This window comes from Molothrus ater, chromosome 4 (genome assembly GCF_012460135.2).
Source record: "Molothrus ater isolate BHLD 08-10-18 breed brown headed cowbird chromosome 4, BPBGC_Mater_1.1, whole genome shotgun sequence".
Taxonomy (NCBI): domain Eukaryota; kingdom Metazoa; phylum Chordata; class Aves; order Passeriformes; family Icteridae; genus Molothrus; species Molothrus ater.
The window spans coordinates 45,263,101-45,284,124 of record NC_050481.2 but is presented as its reverse complement, the minus strand read 5'-3'; the positions used below and the strand labels follow the sequence as shown (position 1 = coordinate 45,284,124).

General features: G+C 36.6%; 1 protein-coding gene across 5 annotated transcripts in view; it reads right to left on the bottom strand.

Moving 5' to 3' along the window:
- Window positions 1-930: 930 nt before the first annotated feature.
- Window positions 931-21,024, bottom strand: part of CLOCK (clock circadian regulator) — a 64,234-nt gene continuing 44,140 nt past the window's right edge. For 4 of the 5 annotated variants that reach the window (XM_036381799.2, XM_036381802.2, XM_036381800.2 and 1 more), the window contains exons 12-24: window positions 20,237-20,355; window positions 16,443-16,525; window positions 16,118-16,224; window positions 15,525-15,672; window positions 15,243-15,318; window positions 14,218-14,359; window positions 13,751-13,851; window positions 12,756-12,845; window positions 11,437-11,595; window positions 9,894-10,100; window positions 8,634-8,842; window positions 8,070-8,340; window positions 931-6,498 (exon numbers count right to left, since the gene is read on the bottom strand). In XM_036381799.2, coding sequence (XP_036237692.1) covers window positions 6,313-6,498; window positions 8,070-8,340; window positions 8,634-8,842; window positions 9,894-10,100; window positions 11,437-11,595; window positions 12,756-12,845; window positions 13,751-13,851; window positions 14,218-14,359; window positions 15,243-15,318; window positions 15,525-15,672; window positions 16,118-16,224; window positions 16,443-16,525; window positions 20,237-20,355 — 1,898 coding nt within the window. In that variant the 3' untranslated portion in view covers window positions 931-6,312. The remainder of the gene's footprint in view (window positions 6,499-8,069; window positions 8,341-8,633; window positions 8,843-9,893; window positions 10,101-11,436; window positions 11,596-12,755; window positions 12,846-13,750; window positions 13,852-14,217; window positions 14,360-15,242; window positions 15,319-15,524; window positions 15,673-16,117; window positions 16,225-16,442; window positions 16,526-20,236; window positions 20,356-21,024) is intronic. The other variant, XM_036381803.2, reaches the window with a different exon arrangement.

The window sequence follows — 21,024 nt, the reverse complement described above, 5'->3', positions numbered from 1 at the left end:
GCTTGCATGACAGCAAAATACCATTTAAAAGAATTGCTACAGGTGTGGCAGCAGTTGTAATTACCACTCTTTTTCATGATAAGTGTATAGAAAAATGTACTGCTCTTTCCAAAGTTCAATTTTAAGAAAATTGACAATCTTGCTTGCTACATGCTCTCAGTCTTATCACTGATGGGTGGTGACAGTTCTTAACTACAGCTACAGCACTTCTACAGCTGATTTGGTTTCACTCCTAGGGAGTAGGGGCCCTATGGCATATAGAAGTAATTTACAGCTTGCACAAGTATTATTTAATTCTCAAAGGCAAAAGATCAGTATCTTCCTCTGGGCATCCAGTGTGATATTACAGAAAAAGAAAATACTGCAGACTGTAAAAATGGCTAACTGTATTTATAATTTTCTCCAGGCATTCCATTTCAATTACACAATTTTCTTCCCATCCTCCTTTCCCTAAACATTTAATTAATGTGGAATTATTAATGTTTACACTTTGATCAGTGAAAAGGGGGTCAGACCACCCTGACAGGTTACATATTATCACACAGCTCTTCGAGGCAGGAGCTACACGTTCTCAACAAGTTGTGGCTGCAGCTAAATGCAAGTCTCTGCTTCCTTGCTCAGTGGCACAGCCAACATTTCAGACCACCTCTCCTCCTTTTAAAATATTGTTCTTTGACATTTCACCAGCAAAAGAAATACCCCGGGAGGGGAGTGGCACCAATTTAGAGAGGCGTGTTTTGCCCATGACAGAAAATGAGGGAAGGGCTCTGCCCAACCAAACCTGCTGCAGTGCTCTCCATCCTTTGGCAAGAACAGGAGCTGTAGACATGAGGGTATGAAAGCAGTTTTAAGTTGTGCACACTCAGTCAAGTGCTGTGTGAGTAAATTCCAAGGCAGTAATGTAAATACACAAATCAGAGGTCTCTAGCCTTTAGAGTGGGGCATCAGTTTATAAAGAGATACAGAGAGAAGACAAGGAAAAAATACAGTATGCATTTTACTGAAATCTCACAAGTCATTTGTCTGGGTAGGGGAGAGAAGATAAAAGTGACATCAAGCAACTTCTCACAAGTCAGTTCTGTGGGTGGGGGAGAGAGAGTGCCTTTGGTACAGTCGTGGGAAGGGTAAGAGCGCTTCACTGTGAAACTTGGATAAAACTGACATCAAGCAACTCAGAAAAAAACCTCTAGAACCTTAGAAGCTACAGAAAGCAAAATTTTAAATGAGTTACATTTATTCAGTTAAAAAATTGACAGTTAGTAATGGTCACATGAACACCAGGGAACTGTATCTACATTTCCTGACGTCAATATGAACGGCACTAGGGTTTTTCTGTTTGTTTTCTTTTACGTATATAAATCTAATGCCAGTTAAAAAAATACAAAACAAAGCTGAAACCCAAGACACTGTGAAATCAACACTGCTTAAAAACTCAAAATTCAATCTGATATATTTGAAAATAAATATTTTTTACCTTTCTTGTTAGAAAAAGACAGCTCACCAACTGCTTTCAAAGCAGTTACATCTTTAAGACCATTCCCAAAAGCGTTTCATAAATAATTACCCACTGATTGATTGTCTATTAATGCAGCATCTCTCAGTCATAGCTGGGGTCTCTGTTATTAGGCCATAAAATATTTTTTTCAGACACAGTGTTTTGTTCCCCCCCCCCCTTCCTTTTTATTTAGGTATACTTTCTTTGAATATAGCATATCATGCTGGCAAAATTCATGCAGATGGCATAGCATGAAATATCGCAGAGTTTAAAATCACCTGTTTAAAAAAGACAAAAAAAGAAAAAGACAAGGAATGTAGTGTTAAAAATCATGGTAGTGAAAAAGCAACTACCCAGTCTCATGGACAACCAAGACAATTTCAAATGTTCTCTCACAGCTGTCTCATCTACTATGATTTGTTTAAATATGTCTTTTTTAATCCAAATTCATTTCATTCTCTTCAATTTTTTCCACCAGGGATAAGTAAAAAAATAAAAGGTTAATTATTAAAACTAGTCTCTTTTCCCTTTTAATCAAAATAACCATTTTCCAGCCCTCTGACTGTACATCTAATTTTAATAATTATTTCAAATAGAGAAGCTTATGAATCTGACACGTTTGACATCTCCTGATGCCGTGACATTTAAAACACTCATAACAATACCTGGGTTAAATCTCTGAAAATATAAATGATTCTTGAATCGACTTTAACATTTGAAAAAGGCCACATCTTTAAACCTTAATAACATTTTTACACAATTTATAATCCTAAGGGACACTTAGAATTACTGAGCAGGCAAATGAGCCTCCAGATGATTCTCTCTCATAGGCAACTGTGCAACTTAAAAAGCCTCCTTCCAAGGAAGCTATCATCCCTAATCCCTTCCCCTGGCCATATAAAACACAAAGGCAACTAGTTTTAGAAGCCTTTTTAATCCTGCACTTTAAACCTCAAGGATCACCATAATAAAGAAACATTTTCCAGAAATGTCTCTCTTGACAGTTTTACATGTTATTCCTTGTTGCGCCCCCTTTTTAACAGTTTCACTGACTAAAGAAATAAACTGTTTTTCAAATAGTCTTTTCAATAAAGTGCTTGTTATTACTCCAAAAAAAAAACCAAAAACAACAAAAAAAACCAACCCCCAACCAAAAAGAGAAAGTGCTATTTAAGTCTTAAGATAATTTCTTTTTCCTGTGAAAAACTGCCTGATATATCTTTACTTTATTCATTTTTACATAAAGCTGAAATGAAACCTATTTCTTGTAAGGATGCTGGGTTACTAATTTTGGTGTTTGGCAGTAGGCAAGATGCCCACAGAAGGTGGTGACACACTGGAACCGTAGTGCAGAAGGTAAACCTTCTAGATGAAGTGGAAGGCATATGGAGAGCTCCTACTAGAATCCTTTCATATTTATATACAAATATAATATATATTAAATATAATATAAAAATAGCTATATTCTTTTTTCTCTCTGAAGTTATCCCAGACACTTTTCTTCAAAGCCTCACCCATCGCAGACAATGTCTATCTCCTAAACTCCATGCAAATGCCATCCTCTTCACTCCATTATGTATCACCAGCCCATTTCTTCACAATCCTCCCCTTAACAGACCCCTTCCCTTCTGTCAGAATCATTCTGCAACAATTCTGCTCCAGAACCTGCAGCATCACAGCACTCACTGTCATGCTACTTATCAGGATGTTGCAAGTAAGTCTGTAGTAAATGAGTCCAGCAGAAGCAAAAGGCTGATTAAGAAAGAGGCAACAGCCTGGTCCTCTTCTCACTAAAACTCAAGGACAGTTCAGCAATTGATTCAGCAACAGGGAAAGCTGCAGATCTGTTAATATACACTTTTTAGTCACTACTTGTGAACAAAGCATCTCCATACTTGCACACAATCTGGACTAAGTTCTACACACTTGCCTTTGTGAAGTTCACCTGATTCACGTCAGGAATTCTTCAAATGTGTGCTGTATTTTTCCAGTTCCTTAGAATTTCTCCGTCTTCTATCCTTTCTCTACTAGCTGGTAGTTCTGTAATTGAATGACCTCTCTCTGAGGCTACAAAAAGCTTCTTGATCAAAGCATATGTTTCTCTACTCTCTTTCAGCAGCCACGGTATCCCATAATCTGATTTCTCTCTCCTAGTTTAGCCTTTTTACTGACAGACCTATAGCAGCACACCAGAGTATCTGGGGAGGGGAGAATGGGAAGAGAAGCTGAAATTTTTTTATATAAAAAGCTGCATCATTAACTGTCTGGCTGGTATCTCTAATTTCTGTAATTCTCAGTATAATAGCTTAATACACCTATTTTACCATTATTCAGTAGTTCTAACAGCAGTATTAAAGCTCTCCCAGTTTTATTTTTTAGCACTATATTTTTATTGTAATTGGTTAAAGAAATTTGTATCTAACCTATTTTCCATTAGGCAGAGAAGTGATAGCACAGACCTCTAGTCAATGCAGCTTCATATAGAAACAGGTGGAATGGAGTGGTAGGGATAGCAGAGCAAGGCAGGATTTCTTTACATAGAACTTTAGAGAAACAAGTCTCTGACAATTATCCCAGTCTGAAGAATGCCAGAAATCCCTTTAAAGAAGGGAAAGTGTTTCTTGCTATGTTTGGTATTGGCATCTGTTCCTTGCTCCAGGTTGCAGTAGGCTTTTTGGAGCAGAGAGCAATCGGATTCTCTTTGGTACTGTGTTTCTCACACTCTCCTTCCTTGTTCACTGCTTGGCTTTTTGGTGCCAAGCACTTGCTTTATGACTGGGGAATAACAAAGGTCTAATGCTGGGACACGAGCAGAGGCAAAGGCTGGCCCCAAAACATAACCAACGGCATCAAAGGCTTGGCTAAACTGGTATTACCTCCTGCGGGTTTGGTTCATCCAGTAATACAATCAAACTGTTCCACAGTACAAAACAGACCGTCACCATTTGTTACATTCATTCAACTCCTCCCTAGTATTCAAGATTAATCCAGCTTTCTCTCCCTAGCACTAGTTTTAACTGCTTTTACTGGTTTTTGTTTCTAATTAATTATCAGATCTATCAGCATTTGTTAATTTTCCTCTCAAGTTCTGGTTTCCACAAACTAGTACCATAAAAACCTACCAACGTTTACTTAAATAGCACATATCTGTTGGAACTTTTTATTTTCTTTATAAAGTGAAGTTGCCTTCTGAAGTCTTAGTTCAGTGATAGCTCTTAAATCAATACCTGGTAGTGTTAAATGCAGTCATGATCTCCCCCAAAACACACTTTAAATGCTTCCAAAAACAATTTTAAAACATCAGCTTATTATTCTTCCTTCTGCAAAAGGAGTCCTGTCTTTTAAGGTTTCCTTTTTTTTTTTTCTTTTTTTTTTTTAAGAGTATTACCTTAAAGATCTGAGATTTTTAAGACTCCTGTATTTCTGGCTACTGTCTGAGGGGGAGTACCAGTCAAAAATATTCATGGTCTCAACTCAGACCACTGTTAAATTAACACAATACAGAAATATCTATGAAGTAAATACACAAGTTTGGTTGACAATGTGCTAAGACTTCAAAATTGAAAATGGTTACAGATTCAAGACATTGTAATTCAAGATGTTCAACATTATCACCTGAATTAAAATCAAGGCACTATGGGTTTTGTTGTTGTTGTTAAAATGACCCTGAATTAGTTCTGACTAATTTTTGAAGGAGAATAAAAAGATTCCAACATGGTTTAACAAGTTACAATTCTCACCACAGAGAAAGTGGTTAAAAAGTGCCCAAAAGGTTATTAAATGTAAATATATTTTTGTGCAAATTACTCCTATAACTGAAACATTCTTGAAAATTACTGTCATTTTTTTTAAACCTTTTACATAAATATTTCCAACTATGAACTATATCAAAAGATAGCTTTGGGGAATAAAATTCCAAACCATCCGCAAGAAAGCAGTGCAAATTCCTATTTTTCAAATAAAATGATGAATTCATTATGAAATGATGGATGATATTTATGAATCTGAATGTCCTGAACCCTGATGCATGATCACCAGTTCAAACAGCTTCATCAATAATTTAACTTCAAGCAGTCAACTTATCAACACACTATACCTCACCGAACAAACCCTGACATCACGGACAAAGCACAAACAAGAGACTTGTGCCCACATTAAGGGTGAAAATAATGATGCATCATGTTGTAAACAAAAGGGTAGAACAGAGGAAAACATTAGTCTGAGTATGGCGTGAGAATTTAGGGAAACATATTCAAACCTACAAATAACAGATTACATTTTCATGCATCATATAAAATATTTTGCTCTTTCTCCTTTTATGCAGACATATACACAATATTTTACAGCATCTGTACAACAGAGAACTGGATTTCACACAACATTTTCAAAATATTTACTGTCCTGTAATCATCTGAAAAAAAATTAGATGGTTTTTGGACTATATTTCTGGCATTTTTTCCTGCTAATTCAAAACAATTGCTCCATGTCCGTTTTAATACTTTAAAAATGTACAGGATTGATAAAAATACCAATATTTTCAGCATCACTCTCTTTTCAGTCACATTTGGAGATTTCACCTGGACAAATTACAACATGGCAGCAAATCCTTTAGAACACAGAAACTGGGGCAACGCTCAAAGTTGGCTGTGTCCCCATCATCATCTTGTGGCTTTTCTTAACAGATTCCAGAAGTTAGAAGTAGATCTCAACACCACAGTGCTAGAAAGCCTTCATACTGTTACCTCTGTAGCTTCAGTGCAACTGTTTGTGGGGCAGCCCCTCCTGGCAGTTTGCTTCAAAAAGAGGCAGCGCCCACACTACTGTGGCTGAACTTTGGAAGGATCAGTCATCTTGTCAGTTCTGTGTCGTGACAGCTGCTGCTGCTGCTGCTGCTGAGACTGATGCTGCTGGTGGTGGGACTGAGTGAAAGTGCTTTGTTGTAGTGGGAAAGCAGCAGAGAGAATAAGCTGAGCTGACTGATTTCCATGAAGTAACCTGGATGTCTAAAACACGAAAATAGAAAAAATTATTTTTTCCTGCTGCACTGAGAAATACGGGCCCAGCTGCTTTTTAACTTTTTATGAGGGTTCAATCAAAATAAACTTCAGATTTGGCCAGTTAAGCTGAGCAAACAATGCAAGGATTTTTCATACTAATACATTTAACCAGCGCATCTGAATTCATAAAGCAGCTGTAAGTGGTCTCTGGAATTTCTGTGGGGATAGGTAGGAATACATGGCAATTTGTCCTCATTTCACACCACAAAAGCATAGCAGGGCGTAAAGAATCTATTTGAGTAAGTGTAGGTAGCTGTCATTGCAGTCAAATGAAAAAATAGTGCATGATTTGGCACAGATCACATTTATTCCCCACAGACAAAATGCACAGTCAAAGAAAATGGTGCATTTGCAGACCCCAACATCCTCTCTGAAGGAGACTTATTACTGTGGGAAATGGTACTTGGTTTTAAGAGTATTCTTCTTAGAACACCAAAAAAAGATTACTGAATAAAACAATGAAGGATAGGTACAAATGCACTAGGACATCTCAATCCTGAAATGCTCTGCAGCAGAGAGTAAAGTACATCAACTGCTGCACCTACACAATCAGACTGTAAGATGCCCCAGTGAACAGAAGTAGAAAAGGCACTTTTGACCTTTTTAAAGAGTATTTACTTCACTTCAAATTCTAGCACTTTAATAGTTTATATTAAAAATACTGGACTTTTGCCTAGAGTGAAATTCTAGAGTAGGCACAGACCTTTTGAGATCTTCATATTTCACGTATCTGTTTCACCAGAATTAAGTCAAAATTGTATAAACTTTTAAATTTAGAAACAGAGACACAGACACTACCAACCTGCTAAACAGCCTCTCTAGTGTTCTAGACACCACTACATCTCCTTTACCAACTCCAGATGCTGGGTGATGCATGTTCCAGTAATTAATTGGAATCAACAAATGGCAACAGATTTCCCCATCAATTCCTTCTACCTTCTGTTTCTTTTAGAGATTTCCTATTTCTAAACTGCTTGGGTTTGTCTTCTTCTCTTTTGACCCAATCTCTCTTCTTTCTCCACTAAAACAAGGTTCTTCCCTTCTTACTCTCTGCTTACAAAGTTACTTGCTGCTCAGCCTCCCCTGCAGCCCAGACAGAATTTCATGCCTCATATTATTGGGACATGTCTTGCTTTGGGCTGTGTGCTGCTTTCCAGACCAACCATCATCTCTCATACCTTACTGCATTAACATGTAAAGTTAATGAAAGAAAATGTAAACTGTTTTAAAGAAAACATCTGTTTTTTCATCCTACAGTCAATCAAGAGCAGCAATTCAAAGGGAAAAAGATGTAAGACAGGACAATGCACGGAATAACACTGCAGGAAAGACCACCTCTCCTCTAAGTAACAGGATTTTAGAGAACTGCTACAGAATAAACTTACCTCATGCATTTGGCTTTGTCACAGGTTACTATTTTAAGTGCTTTGTTTTCAGGTAAAGCACCCCTGGATAACCTAGTAATGCTGAAAGTGCCAGAACTTGGGAAAATTTGTGGACAGCTCTACATTCATTACCTGTAGGAACTGCTGGGGGTGCTGGGTCAGCTGTGACTGAGCTGGTTGTTGCACTGTGGTGAGCTGCTGCTGATGGTCCTGCTGACTTTGCTGCTGCTGCTGCTGCTGCTGCTGTGTTATTGACAAAGTCTGTGTCTGCTGCTGTTGGGCAGCAAAAGTGGGATAAGCTGTCACCACCTGTCCCATAAACATAGTACTTGGTACCATTACTGCTCCACATGCTACTGGGGCCGTGACAAGTTTTGTTACAAGTTGCTGACCTTGAGAAAATCTGTTAATAGAAAAAGACATTTGGAGTCTCTTCAGGAAAAAAAAATATGAAGCACTACATACACTTGAGAAAAGCAGATTTCTCAAAGCCATATTTTGCTATAACAACATGGATTTTGAAAAGCCTGCAAACATGTTACTTTGAGCAGTTTCATTTACGTGGTTGTATCCATACCATTGAAACACAAATCACATGATCTTTTTAATGCTATTTTAGTTCCTTTGGTATATGGGGCAACTGCATAAGCATACTGTTATAAAAAGTCATCTTAAATACAGGTCTTGAAGATTTACCTGATTTGTCTGTCCTGTGTAAAAGTGGTTACTGCAGCAGCATTCTGGTTGTTGTTCTGCGATAAGCTAGAGGGAACCTGCACCACATTTCCTGCTGTTGGCTGAGAAATCACCATAGTGTTGTACAAAGGTGCTGAGACTGTGTTCTGTGACTGACTGGCAAGAGAAGACTGTTGATTGTGTCCACTAAGTACATTTTGTTGATTATGCTGGAAAGAAATTTTGAGATAGTAAGTTGAAAATAGCCAGGTACTACAGCTGTTCTCCTCACTGTCACAGCCCATACTTCAAAACCACCAGTTTTTTTCTATTCAAATGAATTCTTAATTTAAAGTACACAAGTACTTCTACTGACTGAGGATTTAGAGATGGGACTTGACCTTGGACATCTATCTTACATTAACTTCTTTTTCTGTTCAGGTTATTTCTTTTTTCGTAAATTTTTCAGCTATTTGCATACTGTTTATTCAAAATTATCTTTTTAGTCCTTTAGCATCTCTGTGCCCAACTTAGAGTAAAATGTACACATAACGTCAAGAATTTCTTACTTGAAAATCTGGAACTAGCCTACTGCTGAGATGGTAAAATGCATCACTAGTCTGCCTTTCCACAAATCTCAAAAAGAAGTATGGAATGTGGAAAAGGGTACAGAGGAGGGTGACCACAGAGATCAGATATTTATGGAGTCTTCATACACATAATGGTCAAACCGATTAGAAGTATTCAGCATGAAGAAACAGCTTCTGTGGTGATACATGCTGTTGACTGTTATGCCTCTGCTAAATCGTTAAGGTTAAGTTTATGGTATAAGTTAAGAGCTATTTCTTTGTTACATTGTTACATTTAATGTATAAGGTGAATGTTGTTAAGCTTTTAGGCCATGTTCCTTTGTATCTTTACCCTCACAGTCGTTTTGTCACATGCACCCAAACACACACACACAGACACACACACACACTCCCCTAGACAGTTCTCAGTTCACTTCTGTTTTGATTGCCTGGATTTTGTTTGGTTTTGTTGCTGCCTGATTTTTCCTTATTGTGCCTTAACTATCCAGTAAGTAGTAGAGTGAATCTTGCCAACAAACTTTGTCGTGCTACCACTTAATATTAAATCAGGCTTTTGCTGATATCCTTGCCAATGATTTTTAAGCAATCTCAAACACTCGTTCATAACAGGCGAATGTCAGGGAAGCTGCTGTGTTTCAGATGTGGTTTTGAGCAAATATTCAATCCAGCAAATTGAGTAATGGAATTTTACCTGTGTTGCAGTACTCTGCAAAGGCTGCTGCTGTATCATGTGTGGAGTATTTATATGGCCTGTGTTCATTCCACTTTGAGTCTGATTAGTCTGAACAACTTGACCTTGCATGTTTATTGGCGCAAGTTGCTGAACAGTTGAAGAATTTCCAGAAGGAAGCTGCACAGAACCAAAGTTGAGTCCAGAAGCTGACTGCTGCAAGAACATCTTAAAAAATTCCACAAGTTATAGGGTCAGTATTCAGAGACTCAACTCTTTCTGGTAAGAATCAGAATCCTAATTTCCAGAGTTCTAAACATTAACATTCAATATTTGTCTTAAAGAAAAAGCACCATTTAGAGACTAACCAGTAATGTAGTCTACAACTATCTAAAGACAAAACATATTTGAAATGACACTTCTTTTTGTAGGACATTCCTCAGTAACACTAAATCAGATGAAGAAAATCTCTGAATTAGTAGACCCAGGCATAGCACCAAGAATGCAATCTTCCCTGACAATCAGGAAATCGTAATGATTATACTGAACTTTCCAACACTATTGTAATAAACAGAGTTCAGCACAAAAATATTATGTTCTTTACAAAAAGTTAGGCCCAAGTCTACAACAAGGCAGAATGTGCATCACTGAAGTATTTTTTCTAGTTTTCACATTCCTGAACAAGGTCCCTCCACACTGCATGGAAAGGGGAGCTGTGAATCTCTCCTTTTGAGACATGAATAAGGCAGTCTACTGCTGGCATGTTTACACTAAATATCACACAACTGAAAATGGCACACACCAGAAACTCCTACTCTTCCAAGAGAATTTAAGCAACATTCTCAATACTTCCAGGAAGTATTTTTTCTATTCTTTAGTCACAATCCAGACTGAAAATATTAAATTATTTCCTTAAAATATATCTTAGTTTGAGGTGATCAGTTTTTTTTTTTTTGTTTGGGTCTTTTAACTAGAAAAACCCAATAGGGTAATTCTTTTCTTCCAAGCATAGCTGCTGAAAAGACAATGACAAAACCAGAAAAATATATACTGGTTAAAAAAAATCAGAAATCATGTAGTCAGCTGCTAGACTGAGTAATGCACCCTCTAGACCTCAGTCTTTCTGGCTCAGGAACTCCTTCAAGTTTACCATGCAAAGTAGAGCCATTCAGCCTGATAGGACAGTTTAAGCAAAGAAACGTGGATTTAACATCCTCAGAGCTAAAAGGGAAAAACAGATCCTGCAGATTTTGGATTAATATTCTAATGGCTGCAAAACTTTGCAAGAATGAACGACCACACCATCCTTTTACATTTAATTAGGTTAAGTGATAAGCTAGGCTTGACCTGCTCAGCACTGGGGCATTTCCAGATACATTTGGAAGCAAAACATCAGGTACTTCTGGAACAGCAGCTTCAGATACTACGGATTTTAGACATATATGGCCCAGATGGCAGCTGACAGGGAATATGGAGGATCATGTTGTGGAATTAGGTGCCCAAGACACAATTCAGATGTCTAAATTCTCTACAGATGAAACCTGTAAGTGATACAATAACTCACCTGGAGTCCTTGACCATGAACAATTTGAAGCTGCTCCTGGATCTTACGCAACTCTTCCTGCTGCCGATGAATGTTTGCCTCTATCATGCGTGTTCTTTGCTCTAGCTGGTCCTTTAGATGCTGCATAGCTCCTAATTGAGCTGAAAACTGAAACACAGGCTGTAGTGCAATCAACAAATTAAAAGCTGAGCAAAAATTACATTTTATTCACAAGAGATAAGTACAGTCCTCCACAGAAGCAAATAAATCAAGCATTGCTCTTCAAATTACTAATAAACCATTATTGGAGAACCAATTAATGCGTATGAAAACATCATAGAATCAGAATCAACATTTAGTTGATGTGAACTAAAAGAATTCCATAGCACAAGAAATTGACTGGTGTCCAAATCACAAACATATGGGTATGTGCGTGTCTAGCTTTAGTAATTTACATGGTACTGTAGATGTTAAAGCTCTCTCATGTTAAAAATTATAATTGTGCCAGTTTAGAAAAAAAGATTCACCCAGAGCTAAAACATACAAATAACTTGGGAATACCCTCAGTCACAAAAAGCTGAAGGCTGAGCCCGTAGAGAAACTATTAGCCACTTCTGTTTTTCCTCAGACATCTGCTATAGGCCCCAAGTCAGTATATCAAAATGTTACACTGACTTGGGGCCTATAGCAGATGTCTGAGGAATATATCCTGTTCTTATTACACAGAAGCATTTCAGAGACCAAGCAGCCTTGTGTTATAAGCATATGCCTGAAAGCTGCCAGCCGCATGAATTGATGAATTTTTAAATTCATGCCCTAAAATATTTTAGCTTTAACTGTTTTTATATCTATGTTGCTAATGCACAAGGCTGAAAACTATATCCATACAAATAACAGGAAGAAAAAACTAAAGCAAAAGTGTCAAATTACAGAATTTGCTCATTTCAAGAGAATAATTTGGCACCAAAGGACTCAATTTCTTTGCCTATGGATCCAGCCTATCCAGATCCCTCTGCAGAGCCTCCTTGCCCTCCAGCAGATCAACACTCTCACCCAACTGGATGTCATCTGCAAACTCACTGATGGTGACCTCAATCCCTTTGTCCATATCAATAAATATATTAAACTGGACTGGCCTCAGTACTGAGCCCTCTGGAACCCCACTTGTGACTGGCTGCCAGGTGGATGTAACTCCATTCACCACCACTCTCTGGGCCTGGCCATCCAAACTGTTTTTTTCTCAGTGAACAGTGCATCCACCCAAGCCACAGGCAGCCCATTACTGTAGGAGAACAAGACTGTTTAAAAAATAGCAAACAATAAATTGAGTTAATCCATACCTGAGTCATTCCAGACTGGAGCTGTAAAGTTGCAGGCTGAGATATTGCTGGCTGTGTTACTGGTTGTCCAAGAGACTGTGAGCTTAAAGACTAGGATTAAAAAAATTGTTCCATAATCATAAGAGAATGAACTTCATATTTGACATGAAGTATTTCTTTAAAGAATCAAATTCAAAACAGCATTATATGAACATATAATATAAACTAGAAAATTGTTTCCTGAAATATCTAACCTTAGTTATTAGAGAATTAAGAAAACAAAACCAATTGATTATCTACATAATATATACATAATTTTTCTACTGTTAAAAATATATGTAAGCAGAAAAACAGAAATTACAACAAGAAGTATTTCAGAAGTCTCAATTTCAACATGTTTGGAAGTTGACACCTTTGATTTATTCTTAAACTAATGATTTTTAGAAATATTATATATTATATTTCTATATTAAAAGAAATCTAGATATATTAATATATATATAATATTGTAATGCATATTTAATAAGCATTCTGTTTATGAAATGAATGTATTAGTTCAACAGGAAAACATACACCAAGTACATGAGGCATGACAATTTCTCATACTACCAAGATTTCAGAAAGGATATGGAAGTATTCACTAATATTCTTAGTCATAGATTTGTTTGAGTTCTCTACAGGGACACACATAGCATTACACTGGCAATTTTACACGTATATATGTGTGTATTAAAAATCCAGAATCATAGAAAGAAGTTCTGTGTGAATGAAAGCAGAGATTCATTCACATTCTTTTAAATCCTAATGACAAAACCTAAATACATATATGCTTAATTATTGTATTCCTTTAAAATCTACTACACCAATACCGATGATGCAATTCTAAGACGCTTATTCCAAGAAAAACTCTTAAAGTTTAAACTATGTTTTTAGAAGAAATAAAGCTTATATGGATTTAATAATAGCTTTTAAAGGTGAACTCCACTCTAAAGTACAACATTCCTCTCTGAAGTTACCTGACTGCTCAGAGATGATCTTCTTTGCGCAGTCTTTTCATGACCAGATAAGCCTTGCCTTGGAGGAGTGCTAGTGTCCACTGTCATTTTAGTTGGTGTTGCTGACAATGTTGAGAGATAGAACAAAAAGAAACATCTTAACTGCTATCTCAATTCTGTAATGCAACAATCTAATTACAGGAAGCTTTTAATGAATAAAAAAACTGTAAAGGCTTGGATTCTTTTTTCCCCCTGACTATCCACCAGTCTGATGGATTGAAATAGGGTGTACTAGTGTCTGATATTGTACTCTAGAAGTAAAAGTCTTTTTCAGAGTAGTCTGCAGATCTCTGAACCATCACAAAGGGTATTTTCACCTGCACACTTTTCATAAAATGATTATTAACTGCCAGTTATGCATTTAATAAAATTAAGTAGAGAAAGCCCTCCTAAGGAAAGCAATTTTGTTTTCAATAGTTGGTGCTTACATGAATGATCCGATACTGCAGTATGTGAAGATTTTCTTGAACTCCTGGAGGAAGCAGAAGGTGTGGGGCTGGTATCAAACCTTTCCAGTGCTTCTTTGAGACTCACTGTGTTTATGTGATTGTCAGACCCAGAGTCCTGACTCTGAAGAGACACACATAAAAAACCAATAATTTATCTAATCCAGCACAATGCATATTTCTGTTAGAAAATATCTCAGACCTTTTTGTTTCTAATCAACCCCCTCACACAGGTGACCATGCAGAAGTAGTGACCTGTTTGATGGCTGTAAGCTCTGTTTCCATTTGAGGCTTTTATCCTTGGAAGCCAAAGCTATATAAGCCCAGAAACCAAAATGCATGCAGACTTAGGCCACAAACTGACTACTGAGCTGAGCTCCTTCTGTAGCCACTCGTTTCACTCTGAACAACAGTGTAATGAGTGAACTGCTTATTCTTTTGAGAAAGGATGAGTTTGTTCCATTAGGAGCACTGACAGATTAAACTTGTGAAACTGCCAAAGGAAAACATTTCTGAACTGTCAGAGTAAAACATGTCAGGTCATCTCCACAAGCTGATAAGACTCATTGAGCTTCCAAGGACATTAATTCAAGACAAATTTTGTATACTTTTAAGAAGTTAGATAGAGTCACACAATTAAACAGCTTCTACTTTCCTATTGTGAATTCCTTCTTGGTGTGTTGATCTTGGTTTTCAGATTATGGGTACATCCAGTAAGGGAGACCATTTTTTTAGAAATCTTACACTGCAGAAATCAGATCTTAATAAAAACTTATGGGTGTTATAACTGTTATAACTACATGCACATTAATTCCTGAAAAGATAAGGGTGTTACAGGCAGAGTTAAACACTCTTTCTAGACTTCCTTGATAATTTTCCATAGTCACATTATTTAGAGATCAAATATTTACTTTCCTGGGGATAAAACACTACTTGCTGCGATATATTTGCTTGCATATTTGGTTTAGTATGTGAAGATGTAAAATAAGATTATATAAAATACTCACTTTATCTGCTGTTATCTCTGGGAGAGATTCCTCAATACCAAGTTCTCGTCGTCTTTCTGCTCTAACTTCTGCATAACTAGAAGAACAAACCAAAGATAACTACGATATCATGGGATGATTTAAAAAATACACCTCAAAGACCAAACTCCTCAAAACCATCTTGCTTATAAAGTGTCTCAAGAAGTTCTCCAGTGATTCTTCACACTGCTATAATTTCTCTACCTCCAAAATACCATCAAGATAGCTCCCATACCACTAGGATTACTTTAAGAAATAACCTACCTTACAACAGTGTGCGTACAGACAATAAACTCTGGCCTGGAATTCCACTGGTGATACGTGATATAGTAGTGAGTTTGCAGCCAAATCCATTGCTGTCCCTTTGTAAGGAATCTGTAGTAACATGACTTCCCTTTCCCATATTGCATCACTGTAAAGATGAGAATAAAGTTTACTGTCTTGCCAGGTTGTAAATACTCCAATTACATTAAAAGAACATTATTTGCCAGGTTCATATAGCCCAAACCCATGTCTAAATCCAGGATTAAGACAATGACCAAGAACAGGTTCAAAAATTTTCCACCAGCTTTTGCACTTATTCAACATTATAAAGCCTTTTAAATGCCATTGGAAGAACTGGAAAAGTATTAGTCATAGAGCTGTGCACTCCAGTTTACCACAATGAAACCCCAGAATTGTAAGAGAAAGTTATATCTGTTTTGTAGTTCTGTATCAAAAGAAAAGAAGATATGGAACAGCAGTATAATAATGTCAAATGGGAATAAAGATACTTCATTCAAAATATCACAAAATTTCACCAGAACAAGTGATCAATTTAACAACTTTGCTTCTTTTAGTGACTTGGTTGTACTCACAATGCTCATGACATTTTGCCAGATTATCTAGATCATCCACATGATAATAATCATAGCCTGATGTTCCCAAAACTTCAAATGGAAGATAACCTATTATCGGAGGTGCCCTAATTAATAAAAAAAAAAAAATGTTATTTTCACACACATCTCTAACAAATCAGAATTAATTATATAAGCTTTCTTGTTTACAGTATATGCTCCAAAGAAAATTAAAAAATTAAACCAAACACAAGCTATGAGCAGTTAATGCAGATTAGTGAACTTCAAATACTACAGCCACCACTGTGATTCAGCTGCTATTGCTCCTACACAGAAGGAACTGCACCTGTGATCCAAGAATAGGAACTTCCATTCTAAGCTGTGTCTAGATGTGAACTCTTCGTTGGGTTCTTCAACAGTGCACATTTCCTAAAAAGGAAAAAAATAAGAATCTCTTAAAACTGCTCTATTCTAGTACCTAAGCTCTTTCAAAATTCAGACATACCTAAAGTTAGTAGATAATTCCACAATAGTTATAATGTTATTTTTAGACAGCTTCCTTGGTTTTGCTTGTTTAGATGCACAGTACTGAGGTAGAATCTAATCTGAATCTAATCTCAACTGTGCCAAGCTGATGCTTGGTTGATTTAAATGGACTAACCATGTCATGAGAATAAACTCAAATGGAATATCTACAAACACAGTAGTACAAGAAGAAATCCATAGTTCCTGCAGTTATGCTTTTAAATTGTAACACTCAAAAGAAGAGATTAAACATTCCCACCAGTCTGATTATAGTCTGTCTTTTTAATGGGTAAAACCCAACATTAGTAAAATGGTCTCATTACTCGGAGTTTAGGAATATGATTCTTCCCTTTAGTGAACACAAAGTACTCTAAATCCTTTGAGTGCACAGACATGTACTACAAATAACATACTATTCTTATGTTTAGAACTCATGAAAAGTAAGAGAACAGCTGTATTTCCATTACAATAGAATCTTAAGGTATTCTGCACATAATTCTAAATGTATTCCACTCAAATGTATTCAGACAACTTCAGCTGACTTCTACTGTCAACATCTACTGTCCCCTTCAAGAAAGGTAAATATGCCCCACTGAGTATTGTGCCTCATACAGAGACAGTCACAACACCACGCACCCCAAGCCAACCAATTCCTTTGCAAACTCCTCTAGTACTGCCTTATGAAAAGGAAGATGGCTGATACACACCTCAAAGAATTACATTAAAATTAAGAGGTAAGTCTTTTGGACACCTGCACACATTTGTCATTTGCAGGAGCTTGGAATGGCATTTCCAGTGCCAGGAGCACACTGGAATCTATTGATGATCAGGTAAAAGAGTTTCTTAAACTGCAATGTGGAAGCTGCTGCTACACTGACATAATACTCATAACAAGTGTGGAGAGACAAGCACACTGCTGCCCTGAAAACATCTGTAACTAAAGTAGTTCTGCAGAAAAATACAGCAGAAGACCAACAGAGGGACCACCTTTCTTTTCATTCTTTCAAGTTATAATCCAAGGAGTTTAATTGCATATTTTACAGTTTTTTAAATAGATCTAAGTTTTCTTCCTATAAAAGGAAAAAGTGACCATATCTAGGCAATGTTTTTCCCTCACATTCATCACTGTAAAATCTAAAGACAATGACTTAGAAAATGATGGAACGATGGATGAATTAGATGGAGGCACTGAACTTAACAACTCTGGGCACAAATTTATGACTGCTGATGTTAACTCCAGACAGCAAGACTTAAGCTTCAAACCTGAAACTACCCCTAGAACCCAAAGCTCATCTACTTTCCTAAAATTACAGCATTTAATAAAGCACCACTCAAACTAAGAGAAATGACAGAGCAAGAGTATATCCTTGAGATATACCTTTGATTTGTTGCTTATTTTGATCTAAATATTTTGGCACAAGTCAAAACAAAAGTAAAAATCACTGAATGCAGGCAGTAAAACCACAGTAAAAACATAATGGTTAGAGAGGAAATGGCAGCAGGTTAGTATCTAATTACTCAATGCATTTATATTATTAATTTGCAGATATTCCACTGTAAAATACCCCTGGGCAGAAGCCAGCTTGTTCAACAAGGCGTCTTGTTGAAGTTGTCAACAAGGCATCTAGAAAAGAAAGGACTTTCATTTGTAACAAAAAGTATTCTGGTAAAATCCTTTTGGCTGGATTAATCCTGCCTTCTTGATAGAAGGCAATCATCAACTAGCCAAAATGCAAGACAAATGTTTTAAAGAATGTGTACAACCAAATGCCTTCACTAGGGAGCAAAATTTGTGAGATGTTTTGTTGCAGAAGTGGTAGAGTCATATGCATAAAATAAAAACATGAACTTAAAGGTGCAAAAAGCATTCCATATCCTGAGAAATTATATTTGAGAAAAAAAAATCTGGAACCATATGCCAACTGAAAGAAAGAGAGTAAATGACAGATGAGCAGAAATGTTCTACCTTAAATAAGGCAAGTATTGAAACACACATCTCCTTACTGGCTGCATCACACATTTGTTAGTGAAGTTACTGGGATCATAAAATTCCTGACAGACACTAATTTGCTTAAGTCTAGTCAATGCTAGCCTCAATAATAACAGAAGGTATCAAGTCTTTAATGTAAGTCTTCTTCTTTAATGTAAATCTTCTTCAAAAGATTTCCCAAATAAACAGCATCGGTTGAAAGTCTCAGGAGGATCTTAAAAATTTTATAACATGGAAGCTTCCTTGGGCACACAGGGCTCAGAGGTTCAAGTACAGGAATGAAACTTTGGCCACAGAATAATCTGTAAGGCTTTAGCCTGCAGGAGACTGAGACACTTGAAGATCATAAATGGATCTTCCTCAGCTTCCAGAAGTAGGAAACATAAAGTTTTACTATGAACTGTCATACTTTAAAAGACAAAAGCAATTGCAAATGTCAGGTTGGTCTTTTTTTCCACAATTATTTCATGAAGCAAAAATCCCACATATAACATATCTACCAACTGTAGGCATAACAGGAAGAATATTTTTTAGACCTGCATGGAAAGAAAAGTGTCACATGACAGATTTCCATAGCTTCAGAAAGAATAAACTTTCTCTGGCATAGAGTCTGGAGACACAAAATTCCTATTCAGCCTGACAGAACTGAGGAGGTTTATATGATTTCTCCACAGGCTCCCTACTATGCTTTTGAAGTGCAAAGTATATAAACCATGTCTTCAGAAGCTACCACCAACAGTCTTAAACTCAAGACATCAGTGTTTTAAACTTAAGAGGCAGAATGCTTAAATGTTCAGAGTTCTTGTACTACAGACTACTACAGTAGTTTAACATCGGGCCACATACATTTCATGGCATTACTTTACAGGTGAATTGCAAAAACAAATGTCACATAGCAAACTATGTGAACCTTGATTCATGCATTTGTATGAAACATATAATTGGAATCACAATCACAGACTATACTGTACTTTATCCTGAGTATTTATTTTGACTGGTTCTGGAGAGAAACAGGATTATACTTATTGAACTACAAGTATCATATGCATTCAATTCTAAACTTGGAAAGGCAGCTTCACATGGTACATTAGCAGCTAAGCAAAATGGTAGGTTTAAACTACTGAGTTTCTGAATAACTGCACTGAAACAAAAGATTTCTATTACCCCAAACCTAACTCTTCATTACTGACAAGTAATGTAAGCTTTCATTAAGCCCTCCGAGATTTACTCGTGTCAAACGAGTAAGATGAAAGACCACCAGCAACAAAAAATTCACATCCAAGTTTCAACTAAAATCAATCATTTCTCCAGTGAAAGTGGAATCTCAATGTAATCTTTCATATTAAGTTCATCTTGCTAAATTATATTCCTGTGGACTTAGAAATTTATTTCATGCATATTTCTCTTTTATGCTACTATTTAAAATTAGTGTTCACCACAACTTTGTTTGATACTTTGCATAAAACTTAGTTTATTTGAAGTAAGAAACAGACACTTTCAGTTTCATATAAGAGGATTCCTTACAGTTTTCATTAGTATTTCAAATGTTGTGTGCATTCTCTCTGAAGTTTTCCCATTCAGAGTCCATTTAAGAATGATATAAAAGTGATTTCATTTGTACATACCTTGATAAATTGAGGTGTAGCTAATCTAACTGTGGCTACAAAGCAAACTTTCTCTTCATATGAAGGCCGGTGTGATCTCTGAATAGTTCCTTCAAAACCATTGTGCGCTGAGTTGGGAACTGCGGGCAGACAGAGGAGATGACAACACACATGACAGTGTAAGTATGGAGGAAAATGGCAGTAATATCAGAAGATAAGTGGCCCAATATCTGTGGTTTGCTTGTAACTTAACAGGCATTAAGAAAAATGCTCCATATCTAGACTTACATGCACAGGAATAGTACCACAGTAGTAGGAGTAGTTACATAGTAGTAATGGGAACATGACCATCAAGTAACTTTCCCAAAGAACTAGAACTACCACTAATACGATATTATTGCTGACAGAGCATTTTTAAGGAACTAGTAACAGTTCTAATCCTTGCTAACTGGTAAAAATCACTGGATTACACTTTACGAAAAATATCTTTATATTTTGGCTATTATTTTCTTTTGAACTCTGAGGTAAGTATTTCTTTTCTAGACCTTCTATCACATTTAAGCAACACATGCTGATGACATACCGAGTAACAGAAGAATCAAAGGCACAATTATGGAAGTGAAAGAATCAGGATACTGAGCTGGGAACAAATTCCACTTATTGAATCATAGAGATGGAATCAAAAGGAGGCAAATGATGGACTAGACCTCAAAACAGAGTAACCTTATCTTTCATTTCCAGCAGTTACCAATTTAGTTTATATTTACTAAGGTCTAGAAATGGTGATTTCAAATCACTTTGAAGGCTTT